Raw genomic sequence first — 24,041 nt, forward strand, 5'->3', positions numbered from 1 at the left:
TGTAGAAAGGCCATAATAGCACCTACTTGGGGTGTTGTAAAATTTTATCCAGATAATCCATGGAAAGGATTTAGCACAGGGGATTGTACACCGTAAATACTCAAGAAATGTTTGCTGCTATTATTTCCTTCCTCTGGGCATTCACACTGATGACCTATTTTGTGTTGAGTCAGAGTTCAGTAAACGGTGGCTGTTCCAGCACTGTGCAAAGCCCTTTGCCCATGTATTTGAACACCCATGACTTCATGGTGTTACAGATGTAGACACACTCTGTGAGGATGCAACCTACTCTAGGTCACACTGTAGATGAGGGCGGTGGTCAGTCAGATGCATCCTCCCCATACCAACTACTGCCTCCAAAGCCCCAGAAGCCAGTCCCTCCACCACAGGCAGGGATCTCTAAGGCAGGGGCTGCAGGTCACCTGTACCAGGACTGTGCTGCCTGCAGAACTTATTACAAATGAAGATCTCCCCCCGCCTTCCCAGCTTAAGGAAGATCTCAGCAACCCCAAGTCTAAATTTCAGGCAGCCCTGGGGACCTGCATGGATAAACAGGCTCTCTAGGTGACTAGGGCCCACTTGGGCCTGAGGACCACTGCTCCCACCTTAATAGCCTGTGATTACTTGTCCCCATGTCCCTGAGATTATCATGGCTTAGGAGACACACCCAAGTCCCCAGTTTTCTTCCTCCTTCACCTGCCCCTCCCCCCATAAAAACCCCTTCTTCCAGCACAATGAAGGACAGAGAGAACCTTCCAAATAAATCCAGAAAGACAGCAACCAAATGAGGATGCAAGAGAACAACTGTTCAAAAAGACGTTGATTTTATTTTGTGATCTGTGTCAAACTGCCCCATTCTCAGTGCAGGTGACCCCTCCTCCCCAGGAAACAAGAATGGGAAGGGGGTGTCATTCATGAAGTCTTGGCCTCCACAAGGCCCCAGGGAAACCCCACACAGTTCTGAGAGTTGATGGGCATCCCGGGCAAAGACTAGGGTGGGTGGGAGGCAGTGACAAGAGGGGTGGTGGTCACCAGTCAGGAAGCTGGAGGTTGGAAAACCCTGTTCTTGGCCCTGCTTGGCTTTGGGGCTGCCGTGGGCATGATGGAGAAGGGAGAGTGAGTAGATTTCCCCTGAACTTGAAGCACCCCTTGGCCAGGCATAGCTTTGATTCCATTCAGGGCTCAGGTGAGAGAGGAGCAGGAAACTGTTGTGGGCTGGCTGCTTCATAAGGTGCTGCTACTGGTGCCCCGGAGTCCAACACCACGGACAAATTGCTCCAGCAGGCCCCCGATGGCACCGGAGGGACTGGGGGCTGCTGCCCGAAGCCCCACTGTGCTGCTGTATGTGGCCAAGAAGGCTGAGCGTACCTCCTGTAGCCGAGTCTCCCGCTCGCTCAGGGCTGCAAGCCTATGGGAAGGGAGGGAGAATGAATGCATTATCCTGGGGCAAGATCCAACATCTTCATCTTCATGCCACACTGCCTATCCTTCTGCCTTTGCTAGCATAAAGCCAGCATCTGTCCTGTGGCCATACTACCCTGTACTACCTTTGTGGGTCAGGCCCCAAATATTTGGCCCTATTTCTCTCTTAAACCATCCCTCTCAGTTCTCAGGCTACTGTTCCTACCTAGAAGCAGCACCTTTTACTGGGGCACTGGACTGACTTTGTGTTGGGAAAACAACCATCTCTATGATGACTGGGGAGGGGGAAAGCAAAGCAAGAGGGAGTTAGCCCCAATAGCTGTTGGCTTCCATTCCTCAGTAAGAACAAGCTGAGGCATAAGTCTTACATCTAACAGTAAGGAGAGACCCCAAGATCAGATATCAGGCCAAAAGCCTTAGCTTTCTTGAGGTCAGGACCTGGAGCATCCTGGGAGGAAGCTCTTGGCAGTGCCCTGGAGAGGTCAGGATCCTCACTGGAAACTCTCGAGGTTCTAGCTACACCGTCAGTCACTGTGGTCCCCAAGTCAACAGCTAGGAGGGTGCTGGCTCTTTCAGCAGGATTCCTGTTCTGATTCTATCTGCTTTTCCTTCTCTGCCCTCTATAGGACTGATCACAGAAGAAGATAGGAAGCCCCTCTTCTTTCTGTGGCTTGGAACTATAAGTCAAAAAGGAGAACAAGTGCACAAAAACTCAGGCTTATCAAAATATGAACTCCATATGAGACTGTTTGACATCCTGAAGGGTCTTTAATAGAAGAGGCGGGAGGTACCAGTCACACTCAACCTCTAGACTAAAAGGTATGCAGTCTACTGGCGGGAGACATGGAATCAGAGGAAAGGTCAGGATCTCACATGGTGTTCCCCCTACCTATGCCCTGGAGGGCCTTCTCCAGGGGTCACAGATCTACATAAAATGAGCCCTCATGTTCCCACTCACCTAAGCACCAAGACTAGCCCTAACCACTAACTTACTCCAAAATTTCCCAAGAGACCAATCCCTGGGTAATCCCTCCTGGGAATCTCTCAGAAACAGCAGCAATGTCTTCAGTTCCCAAGCCCAAATAACTTACACCCCAGGGCCTGGGGGAGCAGATGGAGGAATGAGGATAAATGACAGTCCTGGGGTAAACATGGGGAGAACAGACCTAGGGAAAGCAATTGGTGGGAGTGATGTATACATGTGTGTGTGTGTGTGAGAGAGAGAGAGAGAGAAAGAGACAGAGACAGAGAGAAGCAGTAGGTTCCAGGGTGAAGGAAAGTCAAATAGCTCTCCCAGCAGCACTAAGAAAATGGAGCTGATGCTGGATTCTTGTGATGGCATCAATAACTCCGAAGTTTCTCTTAGCATTTGGGGGAGATGCATGGCCCTAGATCTTCTTTACTTTCTAATTAAAGTTTCACATAGGCTGGAGGCCATATGCGCTTCTTAGCTTTTCCTTAGAGCATATAACCAGGAGAAATTCAGATAAGTAGTTTGTATTCACAGGGAACATCCAAAGGCCCATATGCGTGCATTCTCACTGCCCCCTATTTCTGGGAGGCGGAAGGGGGAAGAGATCACAACCTATTTAGAGACGAGAAAAGTGGAACCCAGAGAGAATATGGGATCCACTTGAGGACATACAGCAGACAATGGGCAGACAGGGACTAGAGCTACCATAGTGCCACTCCCTCTCAAGAGATGAGCTAGCCGGCTCAGGTAAGTCAAAGCTGACACCCTCAGACAGCTGGTGAGCAGAGCAGCTAGGATTTGGACTAAACTTCTCCAATAACAAAGCCCAAGCACTGAACCCACATACTGTGTGACCTCACTAGGAATCAACCCTGACCCCACTGCCACCCTGCAATCCTAGAGGCCATGAGATCATGTAGAACCTAGCCATCTTCTGGGAGCCACCAAGAACCTGAGGGTTGACTAGACGCTTGGAGAACTGTCCAAGGTATAAATCATAGGATCTGGGGGTGGAGTTGCCTGTTTCAGCGGCTAATGCCAGGTAAGGGAGGTGTGCTATCAAGCAGGGGCAGAGATGTCTGCTTCCTCCAGAGATTGCTCTTAAGCAAGTTTGGCTAAAGAAGGAAGTCCCTACAGAAAGATGCAAACAACTATTATTTTTAATCGTTTAAAAATCTAAGACAGAGATCTTGTTTCTGGCTTAAGGGCCTGGCTACAGAGGAGGCTTGCCAGGCACTAGTGGGCTCTGAAGTCCTTGGGCTACTTCCTAGCTGCAGGGCCAGGGCCTGTGAGCACCATCCTGGAATCCCAAGGCCCAGCCCATGCTTGCCCTCCGCAGGGATCCTTCTCAACTCCCCAGGGCAGCTTGCCTCCAACTGTCAGCACTGGTGGGTATGAGCTGGATTTTGGGGGTAGGGCTGAATCCCCAGCACCTGAAGTTCATTCAGTCCATGGTGGGGAGGTGAAGGCCCTCAAGCAGCCACAGCTGAGGAGCAGGCACTGCTCCCCAGGCTGCCGGAGGCTCTCCCCTGCCTGACATCTGTGCAGCAGAGCAGGCAGGGGGCAGGTGGCTGCCACAGGGACAGCTGTTCAAGTGGATGCACTACAAGAGTTAGAAGCCCAGTACTGGGGCCTTGGAGGGAGAGGATTTTACAGGCTTGAGATTTAGTATCCCCACCCAATTTTCTTTCCCGACCAGAGGCAAAAGCAGAAGACAAAAGGGGGGAAGGGAAGCAAGGAACCCCTGGTTCTGCTCGGGAGGAGCACAGACCTCTGGTTAACCCAGCTCCATTCTGGCTCTGGTTTCCACCATACACCTACCTTCACTACCCCACTGTTTTGCTTTCAAAGGATTCTCATGTCAGGCAACAGTTGGACAGAAATAGAATCTTCTATAGTTATAGTCCAGCTAGCTTTCCCTCAGGGTGTGCCCTGAGACACCCGTGGATGGGTTTTGGAGCCTGAGGAGAGTGAACACACACTCCAGGGCACTTCCTGAGCAGCCCACGAGGCCTCCTTCATACCTCGGGGGTTCAGGAGCAGTGGGGGTTAGCTGAGACACTGAGGAGGGGCAGGAATCCAAGGCCAGCTCCCTGGGGCTGGCTGCTGCCTCATTCCTAACCAGCATTCTTGATTGCTCACCAGCTTTTGATATGGGCAGGGGAGTATCCTGCCTTCTCAAGCAAGACACTTACAGACAACTGTTAGGGAGCTCATCCGGGAAGCTGAAAGGGAGAGAGGAGTCTGTGTGCAGGACAGCCCGTTCCTGAATACTGCCACAGCCTGTTACCATCTGCCAGCTGCCAAAGTCTGTGGAGAGAGAGGATCCGGGCAGGGGATGGTCCACTGATCTGGGGCAGAGAGGAGAGAGAGGGGAGATGATGCACAGTCAGTCATATGCCTGACAGGGGAGGCCCTGGCGGGGCTATGGTGGCCCTGGGCCATGGGTCACAAGGTTCTGTTGGTGGAGTATCTGTAAAGTCAACCATTTTCTCCAAAAGTGCAAAAACAGCTGGATAGGTTGTGACCGAGAAAGAAGAGTATAGACCACAGGGTAGGCTCAGCCGTGAAGACAATGCTTTGTGCGAAGACATACAGGAGCAAAAGAGTAAGAGCAAAGCATAGTGACAAGAGGTGAGCCTGCAACCACAGCCTGGAGTCAGGGCATGCCCAACCTGGTAGCTGACACAGCAAGTACCATCTCAACAGCACCAAAAGGAGGGGAGCAAAGCTGGATGCCCCAGGAGCCAGGCAGGCAGGATTGCCTCACACTCCCTGGCATGCAGATTGGCAGGGTGGGGAACACAGAACTCAGGGGCTGCTGAGGTCCTATCAGAAAGGTGGGAGAACAACCCTCTTGGGGATGGTGGCGAGTGGTGACCTAGATTGAAGAGTGAGGTGACGGGAACATAAGATACTCCCTCCCCTCCCTCTGCAGCGGCTTCCAGGAGCCATAATTTGTATTCACAAGCATCAACCCAGCACTCACTGGCTATGCCCAGAGGGAAGGGATGAATCAGGCAGGCAACCTGACAGTTTCATCAGGCCTTTTTCAGATGGAAGGTTGGGGGTGTGGGGAGAGGAAAGTTGTATTGGGAATCTACTGCAGCCACCTCTCCACTCACAGCCAACCCCTCTCCATAGTAGCCCAGCCAGTGGGAATGAGGGAGGAGATAGGGAGACATCAAACAAGGCCCTTCCATCAGCTACCCCAGGTCCCACTCCTCAGAGATGCATCATCTTTGATGCTTAACCCTTTATTCTTTAATTCAAGCCTAGCTGAAGGTGCTCCTGTAGGGACCCAGAAACAGGGCAGAAGCATGAATAGTGGGATAGGGGGTGGGGAACAGAGGAAAACATTCATTGACCATGTCCAACCCAGTTGGCTGGCATCAAGGGCTCCTAGTCTGAGGCGACAGCCCCCATGAGTCATCAGGCCAGCCTTATCCTCAAACAGCTGTCACTTGAGTGCAGCTCTTGCCAGACACTGCATCTCTGGTGATCTTTAACCATCCTCATCTTAGAGACAGAGAAATGGCAGCCGAGACAGGTGAAGATACTTGCCCAAGGTCCCACAGCAAGTGAGTGCAATAAGAGATCTTGAAAGCCACGTTTGATTACAGATTTGCCCTATAAGAGAACCACCTTGAGACCAGGGAAAAAAGATGGCTTTCCACATAGAGGCCGCAGTGAATCGGAACCCCCTGCAACATAGAGACTTGCCACATTCATCATTCCTGCTAAGCTCTGTGACTGCAGCATTAGCGATGAGAACAGGACATGGTCTGCTACCTGGTGGAAGCCCCTAGTATCCAACAAAACAAGGCTTCCTTGTTTCTAGATGGAGAAACTTGGTAGAGTTCAGGCAGCCTGTAAATCAAAGAGACAGCCGCCCAGGAGAGGGCAAGCAACATGCTAGTCTGGTGTCTGCCCTATGCTTCCTCCAGGTCACGCTGGTGCCTTCAGTCAGCACAACCCCTCTAAGGTCAGCCAGGCTCCATAAATTTCATCTATTGTTCAAACTTTAGGGTAAAGTTTCTTTTCCAGTTTTAGCAGCTTGTGGGAAAATAATTGCTAAATACCAGAGTGTTGAGGGAAAGGGAAAGGCAGGGATGCTGGGTAGGATGAAGCATTCCTGGGGCTGGGAACATGGGGTTTCTTATGCCCCAACCCCACTCCCCCAGAGCTATCAGAGACTCATATTGTCAGTGGGAAAATGATGGACAGAATGAATGCAATTACAGGGGCTGGCCTGGTGGCGCAGTGGTTAAGTTCGCACATTCTGCTTCTTGGTGGCCTGGGGTTCGCCAGTTCGGATCCACTTGGCAAAAGCCATGCTGTGGTAGGCGTCCCATGTATAAAAAGTGGAGGAAGATGGGCATGGATGTTAGCTCAGGGCCAGTCTTCCTCAGCAAAAAGAGGAGGATTGGCAGTACTTAGCTCAGGGCTAATCTTCCTCAAAAAAAAAAAAAAAAAAAAAAAGAAGAAGCAATGCAATTACAGAGAGATTCCCAGCAAGGATTATTCCTGGTCCCCTAGGCTAGACCCTCCCCTGTACATCCCCAACATCCAGCAGGCAGCACCACCAGGCAAGAACCATGCTTGGAGTAGCTAGGGGACAGTTGTGGGATGAAGTAGGCAGCACAGAGAGCAGCAGGATGCACGATCCCGGGGGACATAAAGCCATCTCGGTAAGCAGCCATTTTTGCATCCTTTTCAAGAGTGAGCACACAGGCTCTAAATGAATCCTCCTACTTGAGGCTTTTGTCAAAGAAAGGGTTGCAAAGCAACCATTCAGCTCCTAGGTTTGAGAACAAGCGGCTGTGCTAAGCAGAGAGGTAGCTCAGAAGTGCCAATCTGGATTAGCTGGTTAGAGGGGACACCCAAAGATGAAAGGAAACAGTCATGAGAAAGCAGCACCTGCACCTGCCTAGTAAGAGAAGGAAAGCCTTTAAATCAGCCTCAGTATATAGGTAACTCAACCAGCTTTAATAAGACCCCACACTCTTCTGCCATGTCCCCTTACTCAAGCACAAACAGGGCAGCAAAAAGAGAGGCCTGAGCTTCACCTCCTCTGATCCCCTACCTGCAGGACTGGAGAGAACATGGGGCCAAGCTCCCCTCAAACTGGAGAACTCTGGAGCTGACAATGCTTCCCAGGTCGTCTGCTCACATCTCTGGAGCTAAGGGGCTCAGACCTCTGCCAAGGTTGGCTTCTTGGCAACACTGTACTGCTTTAGATGGATATGGCCTAGGCCCCTCTTCACAGCACCAAAAGAGCTGCACCTCCCACTCTCCCCCGCCTCCTGCCAGATCCTTGCTATGAGCCGACTCAGGCAGGTGTCTTTTAGCTAGTCCTTTTTGGGAGCGGGTACAAGAATACCCATACGAGCAGAGCTGGCCCAACCCACACAGACAAGGCAAGAAGAAATGGGTCTGCCCTGGCCTTTTACCTAGCTTCCCAGTGCCCTGACACAGCCCACAGGCCCTCAGATATGTGACTGATAAGGACAGGTCCTTAGCCACAGCTACAGTTTCCTGAGCATTTGTGGAAAGGATGAGTATTTACTACGTGCCAGGTACTTCCCTCCATTATCTATTTAAATCCAAACTTATGGAGGCCAAGATCATCACTCCCACTTTAAAAATGGGATGAAAAAACTGAGCTCAGAAGGGAAGTGATTTTTCCAAGTCATACAGCTAGGAATGGCAAAGCTGGAATTGCAACCCAGGTGTGACCAAAGGCCATGTTAGCCCCATAATACATTGATCTTCCTTCCTGATAAGGGGTGGTGGAGGACTCAGGGATTGGTTCAGGGATGGGCACATAACTTCCAATTAGAATAAAGCACAGAGCTTCTGATCCCTAGATGAGAAAGGAAGCACATGGAGTAGCTGGCCACTATTAGGGAAGCTGGCCAGAAGACAAAGCTAGCATGTGGCAGGAGGCAAGGGGAAAGAACTACAGGGAAATGGAGTTAGAGCCTGGATCAGACTGTGCCTGAAGGCTGTACTTCCCACTGGACTTCTTCATATGAACCAATAGTTTCCCTTTATTATTTAAACCCATTTGAGATGGTTTTTCTATTACTTGCATCTAAAAGCACCTGAACTGATGGCTGACACAGAAGGCTTGAAGGTACACAGCTAGGAAGGACCTAAGAGTTGCCCGTCTAAGCCTCTGTTATACAGATGAGAAAACAGAAACCCAAAGCCATCAAGTGACATGCCTGAAGTCATGTAGAAAATGAATGTTTGAGCCAAGACCTAGACTCCTAGACTTTGAGGGGTCCTGAATGTCACCTAACCTACACTTACCCCCCGTTAAACCCCAAGTCTCCAGATGATGGTCCCACAGCCTCTGCCTAAGTGAACACCTCCAGGAATGGAGCCTTAGAGAAGAATCCTTCAGTTCAACAGTGACCTGATCTCACAGAGCAACTGACTTCAGAGATGGCTAGATAGGATTTATCACATTTGAAAAAAAAATTGCCTTCCCTCAGCCTGGCCTTAAAATGTGTGTGAGCGTGCGTGACACAACCAGGGACCTCTGCATTCCCGCAGCAGCCCAAGGAGAAGTCTTTGGGGGCTCCAAGTTTTCTCTTATGGGTCTCAAGCTGGCAACGCCTTTAGGCTTCTCACCACTCATTCTTGGTCTGGAGCAGTGGCCCCATGCAAGAACACATCAAACTTGGGAGAGGAACCCTAAGTGCAACAGAAAGCAATCTAGTTTCTCAGCTTCATTAAACAGCCCAGGACAGAGCTCACTGCTGACAATGAGAAGTTTGTAGGTGGTGGAAGAGCAGCTAACTGGGCAGCAGAGGTCGGTTCCTATGTTGCTACTTAGCTATTCAATCAGGATGCTGGGTGTCCCTCAGCTAAGTTCATCTGCTCTTCAGGCAGCTTGGCTTCAAGCTGAGCTCAGTGGTGGCACCATCCCTCCTGGGGCAGAATCAGACGTCTGACTCTGGAGCAGAAAACAAGACCAAAAGGAGGTGGGCAGCATACTAACCAGGACTCAGGGAGGCATGTGAGCTTCCCAGCCCCCATCCTGTGGCTGATGAGATTTAACAATGGTCCAGAAACACAGCTCCATCAGAAGCTGCTGCAGTGGCACTAATAATGCAAAAAGGCCACCAGTCTTCCCAGTGAGGGACGTGGGGTTGGGGCTGGATAAGAATCAGCACCCCACAGAACTTTCTTCCCAACCAACACCTAATTCTTAACTTTGAACAAAGCTTCACTGATTCCTTTCACAGGGAAGTCCTTCTTTAAAAGAGATATGCTTATGGAATTTGGAGCATATGAAACCCAGAGAATTCACATTATGAGGAGCATTTTGGCTGTCACAGATAGCTTTACTAAAGGGTTTCTTTCCATACAGTTCCCTCTACTCCATTAAAAAGCTGATTGGTTATTGTTACCTAAGAGAGGCAGGGAAGCTAATGACAGGATCCCTCAGGCACTTTAAGATAAGAGACTAAATTAATTTTAATGTTAATGGAAATACATAATTAGAATGCTCCAAATCTGAATAATCTAGTCTTTCAAAACCTCCGGCAAACAGGCATCCAATCCGGAACCTTGCTGCCTGGCCAGCCCAGCCAGGCTGCAAGCGGGCATTCCCAGAATAGACTGGCAGAGCCATCAAACACCTCACAGCCGCCCACCCCACGCCTCTCCAAGGCCTTGTGCCCCATTTTGGTCCACCTATCCCAGCCTTAACCAGGGCCTGGCACACAGAGCTGTGAGGCCAGGAGGACACCCCCAACCCTCCCTAGCTTTCTGAGGGAGAGGCTTTGGTGGCCATCTCAGACCAGCCATAAGAGTCCAAGCCACCCAATGCAGGTGGCGAACCACTGGTGAGACTGAGGGAAACTATCACAAGATTGGAAAGTAGGAGCTTCTGGCAGGAGGAAGGGAATGATAAAAACTGGGGTGGGCAGAGGTAATGGAGTGCTTAGCAGGGAAGCCCCCAGCAACTGGACAGTTAAGACCAGGGCAGGACCCAGAGGACAAGAAGAGTTTTCTGGTTGCCTTCCCAGTTGTCCAGCACTGCTGCACAGGCAGAAAAGGAGGCAGGGACAATGAGCAACAGCTCCAACCCAGAATAGCGAGGGTCACGCAGTGTTGCTTGAGTAACCCTGAGGAAAGCAGGCGTGCAGACCAGGGTGGCATGGCTGTGGACATACGCAGAGGATTGAGTGAGCACAGGTGCATGGGCTTGTTGGCCTGGCAACATCTCTGCTCAGCCTCCACCCAACCTCCTGTGGGGTCAGAGGGGTCATGCTCTTTGCTTAACAGACTCAGCTATGGCACTGGCAGACACGTCAGTGCTCCGAGTTGAAGGGCTCATCTTCAGAGGTGAGCACACAGGACCCCCCTGGACAGTGCAGTCTGGAGCTCCTACTTGCTTACAGCTGATCTGCTCTGCCTCTGTGGGAGGGTGCTCTTCCTCATCTTCCTCTATCACCTGCTTTTGCCCACAGAGAAAAACCAGAGGATGGTGATGAGAGGAGGGTTCCAGAAGTTTTGGGTCTTTCTTTGTAATATGCTTGTGACTTTGGGGCTCAGTTTCCTTCTTGTAATAGGCCTGTTACAAGGAAAGACCTGAAACTTCTGGAGCAGTACACAACAGAGTTGGGCTTGAATCTGGGGTGGATTCCAATGCTCATGCTTGTTTTACTAAATGTCCCTTTCTCCCTGGAATTTATTAATGACCTCTTAAGTCCCACACTGCTTTGTTCTCTCCAGAAGGGCCAGACATTCTCAAGGCTTTAAAAAACAAAGCAATTCAAAGATTCTTTCTGTGGGGGTATGGCATGGAACAAGTGGTATGGGGTCAGCTAGGAAATGCTTTCCCCAAACGCCAGATCATCCCTCAATCCTAACTCCCTGCCCCAGTGCTCAGCTTTAATGTCACCTAGGAAACATCATTCCTGCAGCACATTCCAGCCACACCTGTCCATCCTGGCTGAGCTGCTCTCTTTCCGGATGTACAGTCTCCTGAGGTTTGCCCCAGCCATACACATCTAGCCTATCTCCCTACCGTCTGTTCTCCTCCCTGCCCCACCAATTCAGACACGGAATGTGAGAGCCAGAAGGGACTCAGAAGATCCAGATCTACCTCTTCAATCAAAACGTGAGGGCCCCAGAGGGCTGAGACCCGCTAAAGGCAACAGGTAGAGGCAGCCCTGGCTCCCTGCCCATCACTTCACAACCACTGTATGTTCTGAATTTCCCATCTGCCAGGACTCTGGGCACGGTCTCAAACCACTCTACAAACACCTCTTGCTCTGTACCCAACATTAACCCATCCTCCAAACGGTGGAAGGCCTGCAAGCTCGCCGATGCCCTCTGGCCTCCTGGGTATACTGCCTACCAGGCCGCAGGCCAAGGAACTCTGTCCTAAGACACCACCTGAGGCACCAGCTGAGGTGCTGGAATCCCACCCTCCAGTCTCATTAAGGGGGGAGGCCTAGCCACCTCCACCATCAGGGGCTTTAGAGCTCCTCACCTGGGTTTGGGGACCTCCAGGGGACTGCTACCCATCCTGAAAAAGTTGTCAGAATGGTTTGAGGATGAGGAGCTGGAAGACTTGGCTTCCACCAGCCCCTGGTGGGAAGGCAGGCGGTCCTCTGAGGGCTGCGGCCGATTCCAGAGCACACTCTGTGGAGAAGATGAGTGGCTTTTCCTCCTGAAGTGGAAAGAGTAGGGCTGTTGGCCAAGGGGCCGCCTCAGGCAAGCCCTCTGCCCACTTTTACTGAATTTCAGTGCTCAGTCTTTACTTCCACTGGGAAAATGCCACACAGGAGGGTCAGCCATGGGCAGCAAGAGCTAGGTCTTCATGGAGAGACTGTGGCATCCAGATAACATTGGCCTATTTGCCTCAGAGCACATGCTGGAAAATGGATTTTTTTTTTTTTTTTTTGAGGAAGATTAGCCCTGAGCTAACATCTGTCGGCAATCCTCCTTTTAGCTGGGGAAGACTGGCCCTGAGCTAACATCTGTGCCCACCTTCCTCCATTTTATATGTGGGGTGCCTGCCACAGCATGGCTTGATAAGTGGTGCACAGGTCTGTGCCCAGGATCCAAACCAGTGAACCCAGGGCCACCAAAGCAGAGTGTGGGAACTTAACCACTATGCCACAGGGCTGGCCCCTGGATAACAGATTCTTAACACAGTTCAGTAACCGCCCCTCTCTCCAAATGTTATACAAAGTCTTGAGCCATTTGTCTAGGGAGAAAGTCATCAGGTTCTCAGATTTCATCAGATTCTCAAAGGAGTTGACCCTCAAACAAGTTCCTAATTCTCAATCATCATTTTGTAATCACCTCTTGTTTTTTCCTAAATTGGCCTCTCACCTCCTAGGCAAATGATACAAGGGACCTCTCTCCCAGGGAGTTCCCTTTAACACCAGCCTCTCCTCACCCGACCCTGTCTGCCCAGCCCTGTAGCTTCTTCCTTCATCCCACAGGGAGCCCCGGCCCTTTATGTTCCTGGGCCACCACGGGCAGTGCCCCTCACCAACCAGATGGCTGGCCTCCAAGGCCCAGTAGAGACAGCAGGGCACGGAGCTGTGCTCTCAGCCCTACTGTCGGGGGCCCCCTTTGTTCCTGGGGCTCCCTGGAGCTGGTGGCCCTGTAAGGAAGCTTAGTTCCAGCCTGGCCCCCTCACCAAGCTGCCTGAGTCTGTGCTCCTGCCGGAACCAGCTCCACAGCCTCATAGGTGAAGCTCCCGGCAGCTCCTGGGGAGCTCTCCATGACCAGAGAGAAGTCGCTGCCAAGGCTGGTGGTGCTGCCACGGTCCTTTCGTCCTGAAAGAAGCCAGTGCCATTGATCAGCACATTATCTTCTCCCACTACTAGTCCCCCACCTCTTCCACACCATATAGCTGGAGAGAGAAGCTTCTAGAAGAAACAGTTGCTGTGTGGTCCATATTCAGAAAGATGTGCAGATGCAGGGGCCTGGGACTCACTCAGCATGCAGATATCTTCCAGGGTGAAGCCTGCATCTCGGGCTGGCAAACTCTTCCTCCTGTAAACAGAATCCGAAACAGTGAATTCCAGATTGGGCTGGGGTCTCTTTGTCCCTCCCACACTGCTGGCCCAAGAAAGAAGGTCCAACTCACCAGCAACTCACAAAGACAGATCCTACCTAGAGCATTGCAAAATGCCAGGCCCAATTCCAGGAGCCCAGCAAAGCCTGACTCCCCCTTGTCAGCTTGGCCCCTTAGAGTTCAACTCTAGCTCCACACACTAGGAGCTTGGATTTGGAAGGCAACGGAACTTAGAAAAGACACCAACTCTCACAGAGGTTCTAAGGCAATTGCCAGGCAACACTTCTGCATTTCCCAGGCTGGAAGTGGACTCTGCTCCATGGTGGTAGGCTGCACAGCAGCGCAGACACACCTCTGCAGTAGCCCAGGGAGGGCAGCAATTGGCACAGACAGGAGAATCAGCTGCCTCAGTGGGGGCATGGGGACTTGGGAGTCCTCCTGTCCTTGGGATGGCTTTTCCCTGCAGCAATGCACCTTCCTGTCCTAGTCACGAGAGACCACTCATCTGTCCCAAAGCCCTTCTGCTAGTATGACTGCAGGCTGATCCCAGTCCTGCCTCACGTACAGAAGAGCCTCTTCATCCACTGGCACTCACCAGGGAACCCCTACCCTGGCTTCAAGGGAAGATAGGGACAGGAGGCCAGCCAGTTAAACATGCAGGGAAGCAAGGCAGGGATAAGACGGCAAGCAAGACTCTGCCTGTGCTAGAGTGGCTCTTCCCAGAGTGCATTGGTCCCAGTAGAAGAGAGCAGGCCTCTCCTTACCTCTGTGTCTTCAGAGCAGAGAACTCCTCAGAGATGATGTGCTTCAAAAAATTGAAGCAGAAGAAGAAAATCTGAAGGAGACCAAAAAGCAGCACACATGAGAAGACAGCCTTCTCCAGGGAGAAGAATCTAGGTGGCAGAACTCCTAGGAGAGGGCAACCAGCCACCCTGGTCAACCCCTTGCTGGAGAGCAGCCCAGTTTTGGGGACCCTGCTGGTATTCTGGTCTGTAAATGGTATGGGTGGCAGAGAGGACTTAGCAGGCTTGGCAGATGTGCTTGGGCGGGGGCAATGGAGGAAGGGACCGTGTCTCCTTCCTGGGAATGCAAGAGTAAGCCAGCAAGTCTTCAAACCATCTTCAAACCCAACACTCATATTCTTAAGCTACTGAAAAGGGTGATGAGAACAGCAGCTTCTCCCCTCAGCCTTTCCTAAGAAGCCCGGGGAGAGAGGCTAACAGGGAAGGATAGCTGGGAGGGAGAGAATTTGGGGGCAAGGAGATTCATGGACATAACAGTAACACAATGGAGGGGAATCAGATTTTGAAGGGAGGATGCCCAGAAATAGTGGTTCAGAAGAACTGGGGGTAGGGGTCAGTCCTGTGGCCTAGTGGTTAACTTCAGTGGGTCCACTTCTGCAGCCCAGGTTTGGTTCCTGTGTGTAGACCTATACCACTTGGCAGCGGCCATGCTGTGGTGGTGACCCATACACAAAATAGAGGAAGACTGGCAATAGATGTTAGCTCAGGGCAAATCTTCCTCAGCAAAAAAAAAAAAAAAAAAAAAAGAACCACCACCACCACTAAGGGTGAGAGGCAGCAACTGTCTGGCCCAAGACTGCACTGCTTAGGAGCTGTGAGAGGCAGGTCTAAGTCTGAAATGGGCACAGGCAGGAGGAGGCTCCTGACCTCTAGCTGCATCCCCAACTCTGTGAACAAATTCTCTCTTCTCCCTTCCAGCCAGTGCACTAGTCCAACAGGCCTCCATGAAGAATACACAAGGCACAGTCTCTGTAGTTTTTAAACAAACTCCCCAGTGATTCTGAAAGGTGTGGTCCATCAACCCCTCACTGGGAAAAATACCCACATGTATCCTAGAGCCCCATAAGATTTCCTCAAAGAAAAAAAGAGGGGGCGTGCCCAGGTCAGGTCAGTATGAGAATGCTGTGTTACATAAAATTAAACAGGTGTCTTTACCACAGACTTTTTAGTCTTTAATAGGCTCTGTGAACCTCAAAGGCAGGGTAGGGGGACAGAGTGCTGTTAATAGGTCTTGTTTTTTTATTTTTTAAAGCATCTGTGTGTTAAGTGTCTGGTGGGGGTAAGAGGAAAGCCCACACTGAAGACAAACACTCCCAGTTGAGGAGACCCTCTTTATGCTGAGAGATGGCCAGACTTTGAATCCAGATCCCATTGGGCTCAGCCTCAAGCTCCGCCCAGTCTCTGAAGGCATGATCAGGCCTGCTTTTGGGGGTAGGCGAGACGGCGTAGAGGGCAAAATGTCCTAGAGCACCAGCGAGGCTCAAAATGAGAGGCTGCACAGGGGCTTTATGTGCTGATTTCAATACCAAAGTCACCGCCTCTGACAGAGTTCATGGAGGCCTCCGAGGAACAGGCTTATGAGCTCTGCAGCCCTGGCAGATGTGATAAGTGCTCAGAAGAAGAGATTTGGAATGGGGAGAGGAACAGCTGAGACGGAGGAACAAAAGAAGGAAGTGCAAGATAAGACGCCCGTGAAGATGGCAGCCTCAGGAGGGTGAGAAAGATGCTTCAGGAAAATAAGGGGGCCGGGGGGGGCAGAAGAAAAAGAACTAACGTCATGTGATGGCTCCCATACTGGGCATCTGGACTCATTCTCTTCATGAGGCAGCACAAGTGACACCAGGAGATTCAAAGTTAATCACCAGGTAATAAGCAGGACAACCAGGGTTCAAACTCAGGTGTGTGAGCAGGGAAAAGAGGCTGGGAAACAGGCACGCGAACAAGGCAGAGACTGTGCAAAGCAGCAAAAAGGATGGGCATGGAGAGGGTTGAGAGGAGGGAGAAGGAAGAAAGGACAGCAAGACAGGAGGGGGACCCTGGAGGCTGGTCAGGCACTGGGCTGGTGGTGAGGACTGGAGCAGGACCCTGCTTGCACGGACAGCCCTGGGGCTTAAAAGTTGCTGAGTGCGTGGGATGAGAGGAGAGAGGACAGAAAGAGCTTCTGGGTGTTAGCTGTAAGGAGGGGCACGGAAAAGGACTTGTAAATTGGTTCGAGAGCTGAGCACAGAAAGCAAGATCACCCATAAGAAGGACGGCAGCAAAAGGAAGGGGAAGAAGACTGAGATGAAGGTTGCAGGCAGCCGTACGGGCAAGTGTTACCTCCACCACGCAGGAGAGGATCTGAGGCTCAGAACAGGGGCTGCTGTGCTGGTGCTTTTCCCTGATCCCACCAGGCAAGGAACTGCCCCTAAAGTGTAGACTCCAAACAGACTGTCATCCTATCCCTCCTGTGAGTAAAGGAGCCCGAGCTCATGGAGCCCTGGCATGCGCTCGCAGACTGTGAGCAATACCCACCTCCTCTCCTTTGCTGAGCCGATCTACCAACATGTGCCTGAAATAAGAAGGGGAAGACGTCAAAGCGAGCAGTGCCAAGACAGGAGGGCAAAGGGGGACTGAAGTCACAGGGACAAGCTATGGTTTTGGCACCACAGCCTCTGGTGGGGCCTGACCAGCACCTTCAGTCTTTCCCAAGGGGGTGGGATGTCCCCATCTCTGGCCTGTCACAGGAGCCATCACACCCACGTACACACAGAAATGCAGTCCCCAAGACACAGCCCCCACGCCACACTTGACACTCCCGAAATGCTTACCCAAAGAGGAACCAGTCGTAGGCCACAGTTAGGTAGAGGATCTCAGCAGGCTTCAGGGACGTGTGGATGAGCCCATCCTGGAGGAGATGGGGGAGACATGCTGGGATCAGAAGGATGTCCCCCATGATAAGGCCTCCTCCCCATCCCAGGAGCTGAACCACAACTACAGACCCAGTGACAACAAGGCTGCCCACAGCCCCAGGAACACAACACACTGCTCTAAACAACTGCGGTCCCTCCCTCAAAATTTTCCCTACTTTCTGGAGATAGCCCTGATGCTCCCAAAGGGTCAATCATGGTAGGGACCTCTGAATGCTCCTTGACCCCACGGCCCAGCCCATCCATACTCACAGCCCACAAGGAAAGGCGCAGGAGAGAGATGAAGAGGGGGGTCCGATCCCAGCCAGAGATACAGTGCACCAGCAGCCCACTGTCATCTACTCAGGAAGCACAGGAAGGCAGAAGAGAAGCAAACATGGGTTGATAAGAAGGGGACATGCCACCACCCTGGCCTGGTGCGAGACAGCCAGGCCACCCCTAGTCTCCCTCTTCTCGGTGGGCTGCCAACCTACTCCCAGAAAGGGGTGAGTGGTAGGCACTCCCCGCTGTCTGCAGCATCTCTTCTTTCTTTTGGGTCCAGTTCTTGGTGTACTTCTGGGGAAGCAGTACCACTTGCACAGTCCACTCTGCCCAGGTCATTTAGGTGGGGCTGACCTGCACGGCCTGCCCAGCATTTCTCAGGGGAGCACCACAGGTATTTTTGGGGGAAGACCATTCTTCACTTTGCAGGGCTGTCCCAGGAATTGCAGGACATTTAGGATCCTTGGCAAACACCCACCAAATGCTAGTAGCCCTCCTCCAGTTCCTACAACACTCAACTCTCCAGAAGCCTCCTTGGCAGGTGGTACTGCTCTAGGTAACCACTGCCTAACTCCAGGGGCAGACATGTGACTTTTTTGAAAACCCAGCCACAGTGACTGGTTCAAAGATGGGCACTTAACCCAAACTGGGCCAATGAACATGAACTCTGGCACAGAGGCAGTCTCTCTCTTCTGGGGAAGTGAAGATGGCAGGAATCAAGTCTGGAATAGTTGCTGGCCATTAAGCCAATGGGACAGCAGGTATAAGAAACAAGGAGAGATTCTTTGTGCTATCTGTTAGGCACCAGGCTCTGCTCTTGGGCCTTCTGGGTTACATAAGCTAAGACATTTCCACTTGTTCAAGCAAGTGCAACCCCACTGAAGTCCTGACTGATATCGAGGAGTCAGTCAGCCTGCCCTAGAGAAATCAAGCGTGACAGGACCGTCCAACTGAAACAGCCAAACCGGCTGGAGTACCATCCGGAGAACAGGCCCTCTATGGGCTTTTGTGTCCAAGAAGAAGCCAGGACTGGTTTTTCCTCATCTTTCTGAATTGTAAGAGGCCATTCTGGCCCCAAACAAAACGCTGACGCTCAACGCTCAAAGGCCAGCTGAGCCAGTGCAGAAACATTCTGTATGTGGTTCAGATGACAAGAAGTTCATCATTTTGTTTTGTAGGGTTTTGAGGACATGGAAGAAAGCTGCCAACGAATAAGGGTGTATGGTCAAATCTTTCTCCCATAGAGCAAAGGTAGGTGTGTGGCCCCAACAAACACCCATGTGCGGTGTCATGATCTGGAACAGGCACAAGATCCAACGGCTTCAGGGCTCAGGCAGAGGCAGACTCACCGTCGCTGTTAATTATGGAAAGCAGCAGTTTCAGGTAGTTTTGTGTTTGTTGCACCAGGTCCCAACTCTGTTGGGGAAGAAGGATAAAAGGTGTCAAGGAATATATTTAACTCAGACTGGGGATTTAAACCATTCAAAGAATAAAACGCTAAGAGTTATTCTGGGGTGACAAGTACCCCAGGCTCTAGGCCACTGGCAATAGGTCCCAGATCCCAGATAATCTGAGACTTCACTCCTTACTCTGAAGGCTCCCTTCACCCTTCCTTGCACCCTCACCCCCGATCCCCCTCACTCAGGGCACTCTAATCCCATGTGAAGGAGAGGAAGGGAAAGCGAGGCAGAGGCCTGGGCAACCCACAGGCCAACACGCACCTGCAGCAGCCGTACTTTAGCCTCCTCTAGCCCTGGGCTCCTGGCACAGCTGTCCAGGGAGTGAACAGAAGCAAACAAGGAGCTTTGAGCCTGTGGCCACTGTCGCCAAATGGAAGAGCCATTCCTTCATCTGCTCTCACATCACAGAAACTAAGGAAAATATTAACCTTCCCATCAACCACATTTCCTTTGCTTTTTACTGCTACTCACTGCATACTCTGTCTTTTGATGAATAATAAATGCAGTCTGTTTGGCAGACAAAATCTTTTAAAACAGGAGGCCCACGAGGAGGGAGATAAAAAGCAAGCAAAAACCTTAAAGAGATTGGAACCTCTGTTCTAGCCCAAGCAAGAGGTCTAGACCAGATGCTCTAAGAAACTCTAAAATGCTCTAAGTCCACTTAGAATGTGGAATTCCATGGAGGGGCCTGACCCAGTTCTGGGGTCCCCTTCCCCCCAGCTGGGGCAGCCTATCCACGCAACTGCGTATCAGTGCTTTAGGGCTGTGCAGAAGGCGGCGAATGCCAGTAAGAAAGCACTTTCAGGGGGAGGGTGAACACGGCACCTGTAATTGGAATGGTTTTCCCAGGACTTTAAAACAGGCTCATTTACCTGACCCTCCCATGGCCCCTGGAGAGTTCTGACCCACTTTCAGCCACTCCAGAGACAGCCACTGCAGCGCTGCACTAATAAAGTTATTACCCATAGTAGCACAGGGGTCTCTCCATGCATCTGGCTTAACATGTCAGACACACCATTGCCAATAGATTTCCTCTGAGCTGCGTTTCTTGCAGGGTGAGGAAAAGCAGGAGCAGGAGGCAGGAGCTATGCAGCACAAAGCCTAGGGAGGTCAGGCAGGCTGGGGGAAGACTGCAGCAGCCAGGAGAGGGCTGGAACGTACCAAGGACTGGAGCCTGTGGAGCCCCAACAGCCTGTGGCTATCTGAAGGGGACACCGACAGCCAGGGAGAGGCAGCAGATTCACACTGCACCCAGAGCTTGGATAGGAACCACAGGTTGGGGAGCACTGGGTTGGTAGAGGCCTAAGGTCACACAGCTAAGCTGAGCTGTGGCATGAACCCAGACTGCCGGACTGTGACGTTCATGCTCTTAGTCATATGCTACACTGCAGGGACTTTTCCTACAATACCAGAGTAAGAAACAAAAGTTTGAGGGGACTGCAGAATATGAGCAGGACCTGGGAAATGTGCTAAAATCTAGGCTCATCTCTGACTCTCTCATCCTCCATGTACCATGAAAAAGTCTGTGGATGCAGAGCTGAACACGTGCCTCTGCTTATGTTTCTATGCCAGGAGTACTATTCCCCCTGGCTGGCAAACTCCTACTCATCCTTCAAAGGTTCAGCCCCATTCTTTTCCAGAGTCTTCTTCTGTGGTCACTGGTCAATACTTCTACACAGGTGACAGTTAGGTCATTGCCTCTTTTTCTAGACTGAGGCCACTAAGGGTGAAGACCCTTGTCACATCTGCATTTACGAGGCTTAGTGCTTAGGTACCAGGAGGACCTGAAAAATGTTCCTTCACCACCTGTTCATGATCAGGAGCCAGCGTGAGGAGCAGCAGCCACTGGAAGGGGTCTTAGGGAACAGAAAGAACGAGCAGACCTCTATGGAATTCAGTCTGCTTACATGGAGGGCAGGCACCCCACACAAGTACTACCAGAAGTGTTCCTGTACTTGTGAACACCAGAGGGCCTGGCCCAGGGACACAGCAGTGAACATGATGATCCCAGCACTCACAGGCCCACAGGGGAAGGGAGGCAAAGTGAACTGCTACACGTGTGCTGACTAAAAGGAGACCTCTGGGATGCTGGGACCATGTAATTGGTGAAGCGAACCTAGCCTAATCTGTGGGGAGCATTAAGGAAGCCTTCCTGGAGGTGGTGACATGCATATAAGAAGGGAGGGAAAGCAGACAAGTGTTTCTGTAGAGAGAACAGCATGTGCAAACCAGGAGACACTCTTCCCTAAGGGGCTGAAAGGAGGCTAGTGTGGTTAGAGGAGAGGAGGGAGAGGACGACGGCCAGTCACAAGAACAAGGCTGGACCACGTGGAGCTGGGTGGGCCATGTAAGGGTCCTTGGACTGTATTCTGAGGAAAACAGGAAAGTCAGTGGCGGGTTTTAAAGATGGGCAATGACAATGATGACCTTGCTCCATCATTCGAGCAGTGCTATCTGCCGGGCCCTTTTCAAGTGCTTTATATTCACTATTTCCAGTTACACCTCAATGCAGGCCCCACCCTCAGAGATCAGATGCACTGAGATGACGGTGGCCTGGGCTAGGCGAGTGGTGTAAGAGATGGAGGCGAGGAGGACTGCGGAGTTTCACCAGGGGCAGAGATTTAGAGAACTGATGGGACCTGGGAATGGTTGTAGGGGGAGAAAACGACCCAAGTTTTGAGTTTGAGCATCTGGGTAGATAGTGGCCTGGGAGTGCTGTGGGTTGTGGCCAAACCCATTTTGGACAGCCTGAGTTTGAGGTGGCTGCATGAAGGGACACTTGTGAAAAGTGATGTAGGTGTGGATCACCAAGAGAGATCTGGCCCAGAGCCCCAGGTCTGGCAATGGGCTGACGAAATGGACAATGGATGAGATCACCTGGGGAGATGAGGAAGAGTAACAGGGAGTCCTGGACCCCCCATGCTGAAGGGGCTGAAAGGGCAGAGCCCACACCTGGCTGGAGAAAACGATGGTAAGAGGCCCAGTGGGACCAGCCAGCTGAGCAACACTGGTGAGGCGGGCATGATGGGAGGAAGCCCTGCCCTCCTACTTTTGTTCCTGGTATTTTATTAGTGTTTACTCCCTCGAGTTAGCAAACTAGTAGCCTACTTCTTAATTATCATCATTAAAATCTGTCTGGCATTTCACTAAGAGGACACTTTCGTGCAGTGATCATATCTGAACCTCACCACAACTCGTTATCAACTCCACTTTGAAAGGGAAGTGAGGTCACTTGCTCAAGGCCACAAAGCCTTTCGAGAAGGGCTGAGCGAGCTGGGGCCTAGATCCAGGGCCTCTATTTACGAAGCAGAATGCCTCTTCACACGCACAGGACTTCTTCCTAGAGACAAACATCCTTGGCAGTGTCAACACATTGAACCCATATAGTCCTACCTTGGTCAGTAAATAGTTTATCAGACCCAGTTTATATCTGCATAATGAGAAAAAATAGTGCCAGAAGGGAGACTAAGGGTGGCTTTAGGTGGGACCTACTCAAGACTTCTGCATACAACAAATTAAGAAGGGAGCCTGAAGGTTCCTTTGGCCACTCCAATCCCTCCAGGTACAGCCTGGGACTTGAGACCAGGGAACAGGGCTCCCCAACATGTTCCTTCTCCAGGCTGCTGGGGCACAACAACTGGTCTGATCTCCTTCCTAATGCTCCTGCTCTTATAGAAATACCTGCGTAGAGAAGACTTGACACCACTCTAACTCATTCACTCAAATAGTTACGGAGCATCTACTTGTGATTAAGGGCTGGATGCACGAGACAAAACAAGGTAAGTGCGGTGTCTGCCTTTACAGACCACTTGCTGCTAGGACAACAAAGTTCAAGGTAATATGGCCGCACACAGCTTCCTGACAGGAGGGAAACAGTATGTTTTCTAGGTACTCGCTAGCTTGGCCTTTCTGGGTCTGTGCCAGTTTCTGTGCTAGGGACGCACAAGCCATTGTTCCCCATCCTCCTGTAGCTCAGTCTACTGAAGATGGGGAAGCAAATCTCTAAATTAGTGCCTACAGCTCAGCGGAAAATTCCATGATAGATATGCCCAGGGATTAATGGGAATGTAGATGCAGGCATCTGACCCTCTGAGGACAAGGGAGAGGAGGCACATCAGGGAAGTGTTCCCGGAGTGGACACATGAGCCAAATCCTGAAGGCAGTGTGTCAATCAGATAAGAGGAAGCCAGGAGGTGGCAGCCAGGCAGAGGGAAGAGACATGGGGAAGGTGGCAGGAAGAACAAGGCTCCTTATCCTGGCTGAAGCAAGTGGCAAGGAGACTGCTGACAGCTTTTGGGCTTATACAGTGGGCTGAACATGGTAGAGAGAGAGATCCATCCAGTAGACTAGGGCTGCTTCCATGGTGGATAGTGACAGGAGAGAAGCACAATGGAAATAATTTTAAAGTTTCTATAATCAAATGAGGTCAGGCAGCCCTGCACTTCCTCTAGCAGAACACACATTTAAAAGGAAAAATGAAAAAAAGTCACTAAAGCCCAGAGCTGGAAAAGCAGACTCCATGAGGTCCTCTGGAAACAGAAGCCCTTGGTGGACGCAAATCTTTGAGTGAGTCACCTTCAGAAAGCTTTGATTTTTCTGGGCCAAGAGCAAATCAGGAAAGGAAGAGTTAAACAGATAAGCAGTCCCCTCTCCCTTTCCTAGGCTGTGAGAGGTCAGGGGGCATGAGCCAGGCATTCAGGTGTCTGCATGAGGGACTTGTAGGGCAGGTACCAGGGGTCCCCACGGCCCCCTCCCTTATCCTGCCCTTCTCAAGTCAGGCCCCTCACCTGATACTGGCTCCAGTCAATGTTCAGAGAGCAAGTCAGGAAGTCGGGGATGCTCAGTGGGGCATCGACGTAGTCCTGGGGACAGAAGGACACCTGTGAGATGTGGGCTGTCCATCAACAGAAGTCATGGTGACAAGCCAGGTCTCGGCCCTGAAGCTGTGGCTGCCATAGGCAGGCAGGACATCCCTCCACAGTGCTTGCCTTCTCCTGGTCAGATGCCTATGCTACTCTGAAAATCAAAGGGACCAGGTACTGCTGCTGGGTGGAGCTTTTCAGTATGCCGTTTGATTGATTGCTGCTGAGACAGACACAGTCAGCCTGTATTCAGCCGCCTGTATTCAGCCTTCGGCAGGCTCCTGTGGCCTGC

At 51.4% G+C, this 24,041-nt stretch overlaps 1 protein-coding gene across 6 annotated transcripts in view; it reads right to left on the bottom strand.

Moving 5' to 3' along the window:
• Nucleotides 1-802: 802 nt before the first annotated feature.
• The window catches only part of MTMR14 (myotubularin related protein 14), a 44,893-nt gene continuing 21,654 nt past the window's right edge, over nucleotides 803-24,041 (bottom strand). For 2 of the 6 annotated variants that reach the window (XM_046661574.1, XM_046661624.1), the window contains 11 exons: nucleotides 23,675-23,749; nucleotides 18,777-18,843; nucleotides 17,419-17,504; nucleotides 17,068-17,144; nucleotides 16,772-16,808; nucleotides 14,219-14,289; nucleotides 13,374-13,432; nucleotides 13,074-13,212; nucleotides 11,913-12,092; nucleotides 4,591-4,746; nucleotides 803-1,408 (listed from right to left, as the gene is read on the bottom strand). In XM_046661574.1, the coding sequence (XP_046517530.1) occupies nucleotides 1,225-1,408; nucleotides 4,591-4,746; nucleotides 11,913-12,092; nucleotides 13,074-13,212; nucleotides 13,374-13,432; nucleotides 14,219-14,289; nucleotides 16,772-16,808; nucleotides 17,068-17,144; nucleotides 17,419-17,504; nucleotides 18,777-18,843; nucleotides 23,675-23,749 (1,131 nt within the window). In that variant the 3' untranslated portion in view covers nucleotides 803-1,224. The remainder of the gene's footprint in view (nucleotides 1,409-4,590; nucleotides 4,747-11,912; nucleotides 12,093-13,073; nucleotides 13,213-13,373; nucleotides 13,433-14,218; nucleotides 14,290-16,771; nucleotides 16,809-17,067; nucleotides 17,145-17,418; nucleotides 17,505-18,776; nucleotides 18,844-23,674; nucleotides 23,750-24,041) is intronic. The other 4 variants (XM_046661605.1, XM_046661595.1, XM_046661584.1 and 1 more) reach the window with 4 other exon arrangements.

This window comes from Equus quagga, chromosome 1 (assembly GCF_021613505.1).
Source record: "Equus quagga isolate Etosha38 chromosome 1, UCLA_HA_Equagga_1.0, whole genome shotgun sequence".
Lineage (NCBI taxonomy): Eukaryota > Metazoa > Chordata > Mammalia > Perissodactyla > Equidae > Equus > Equus quagga.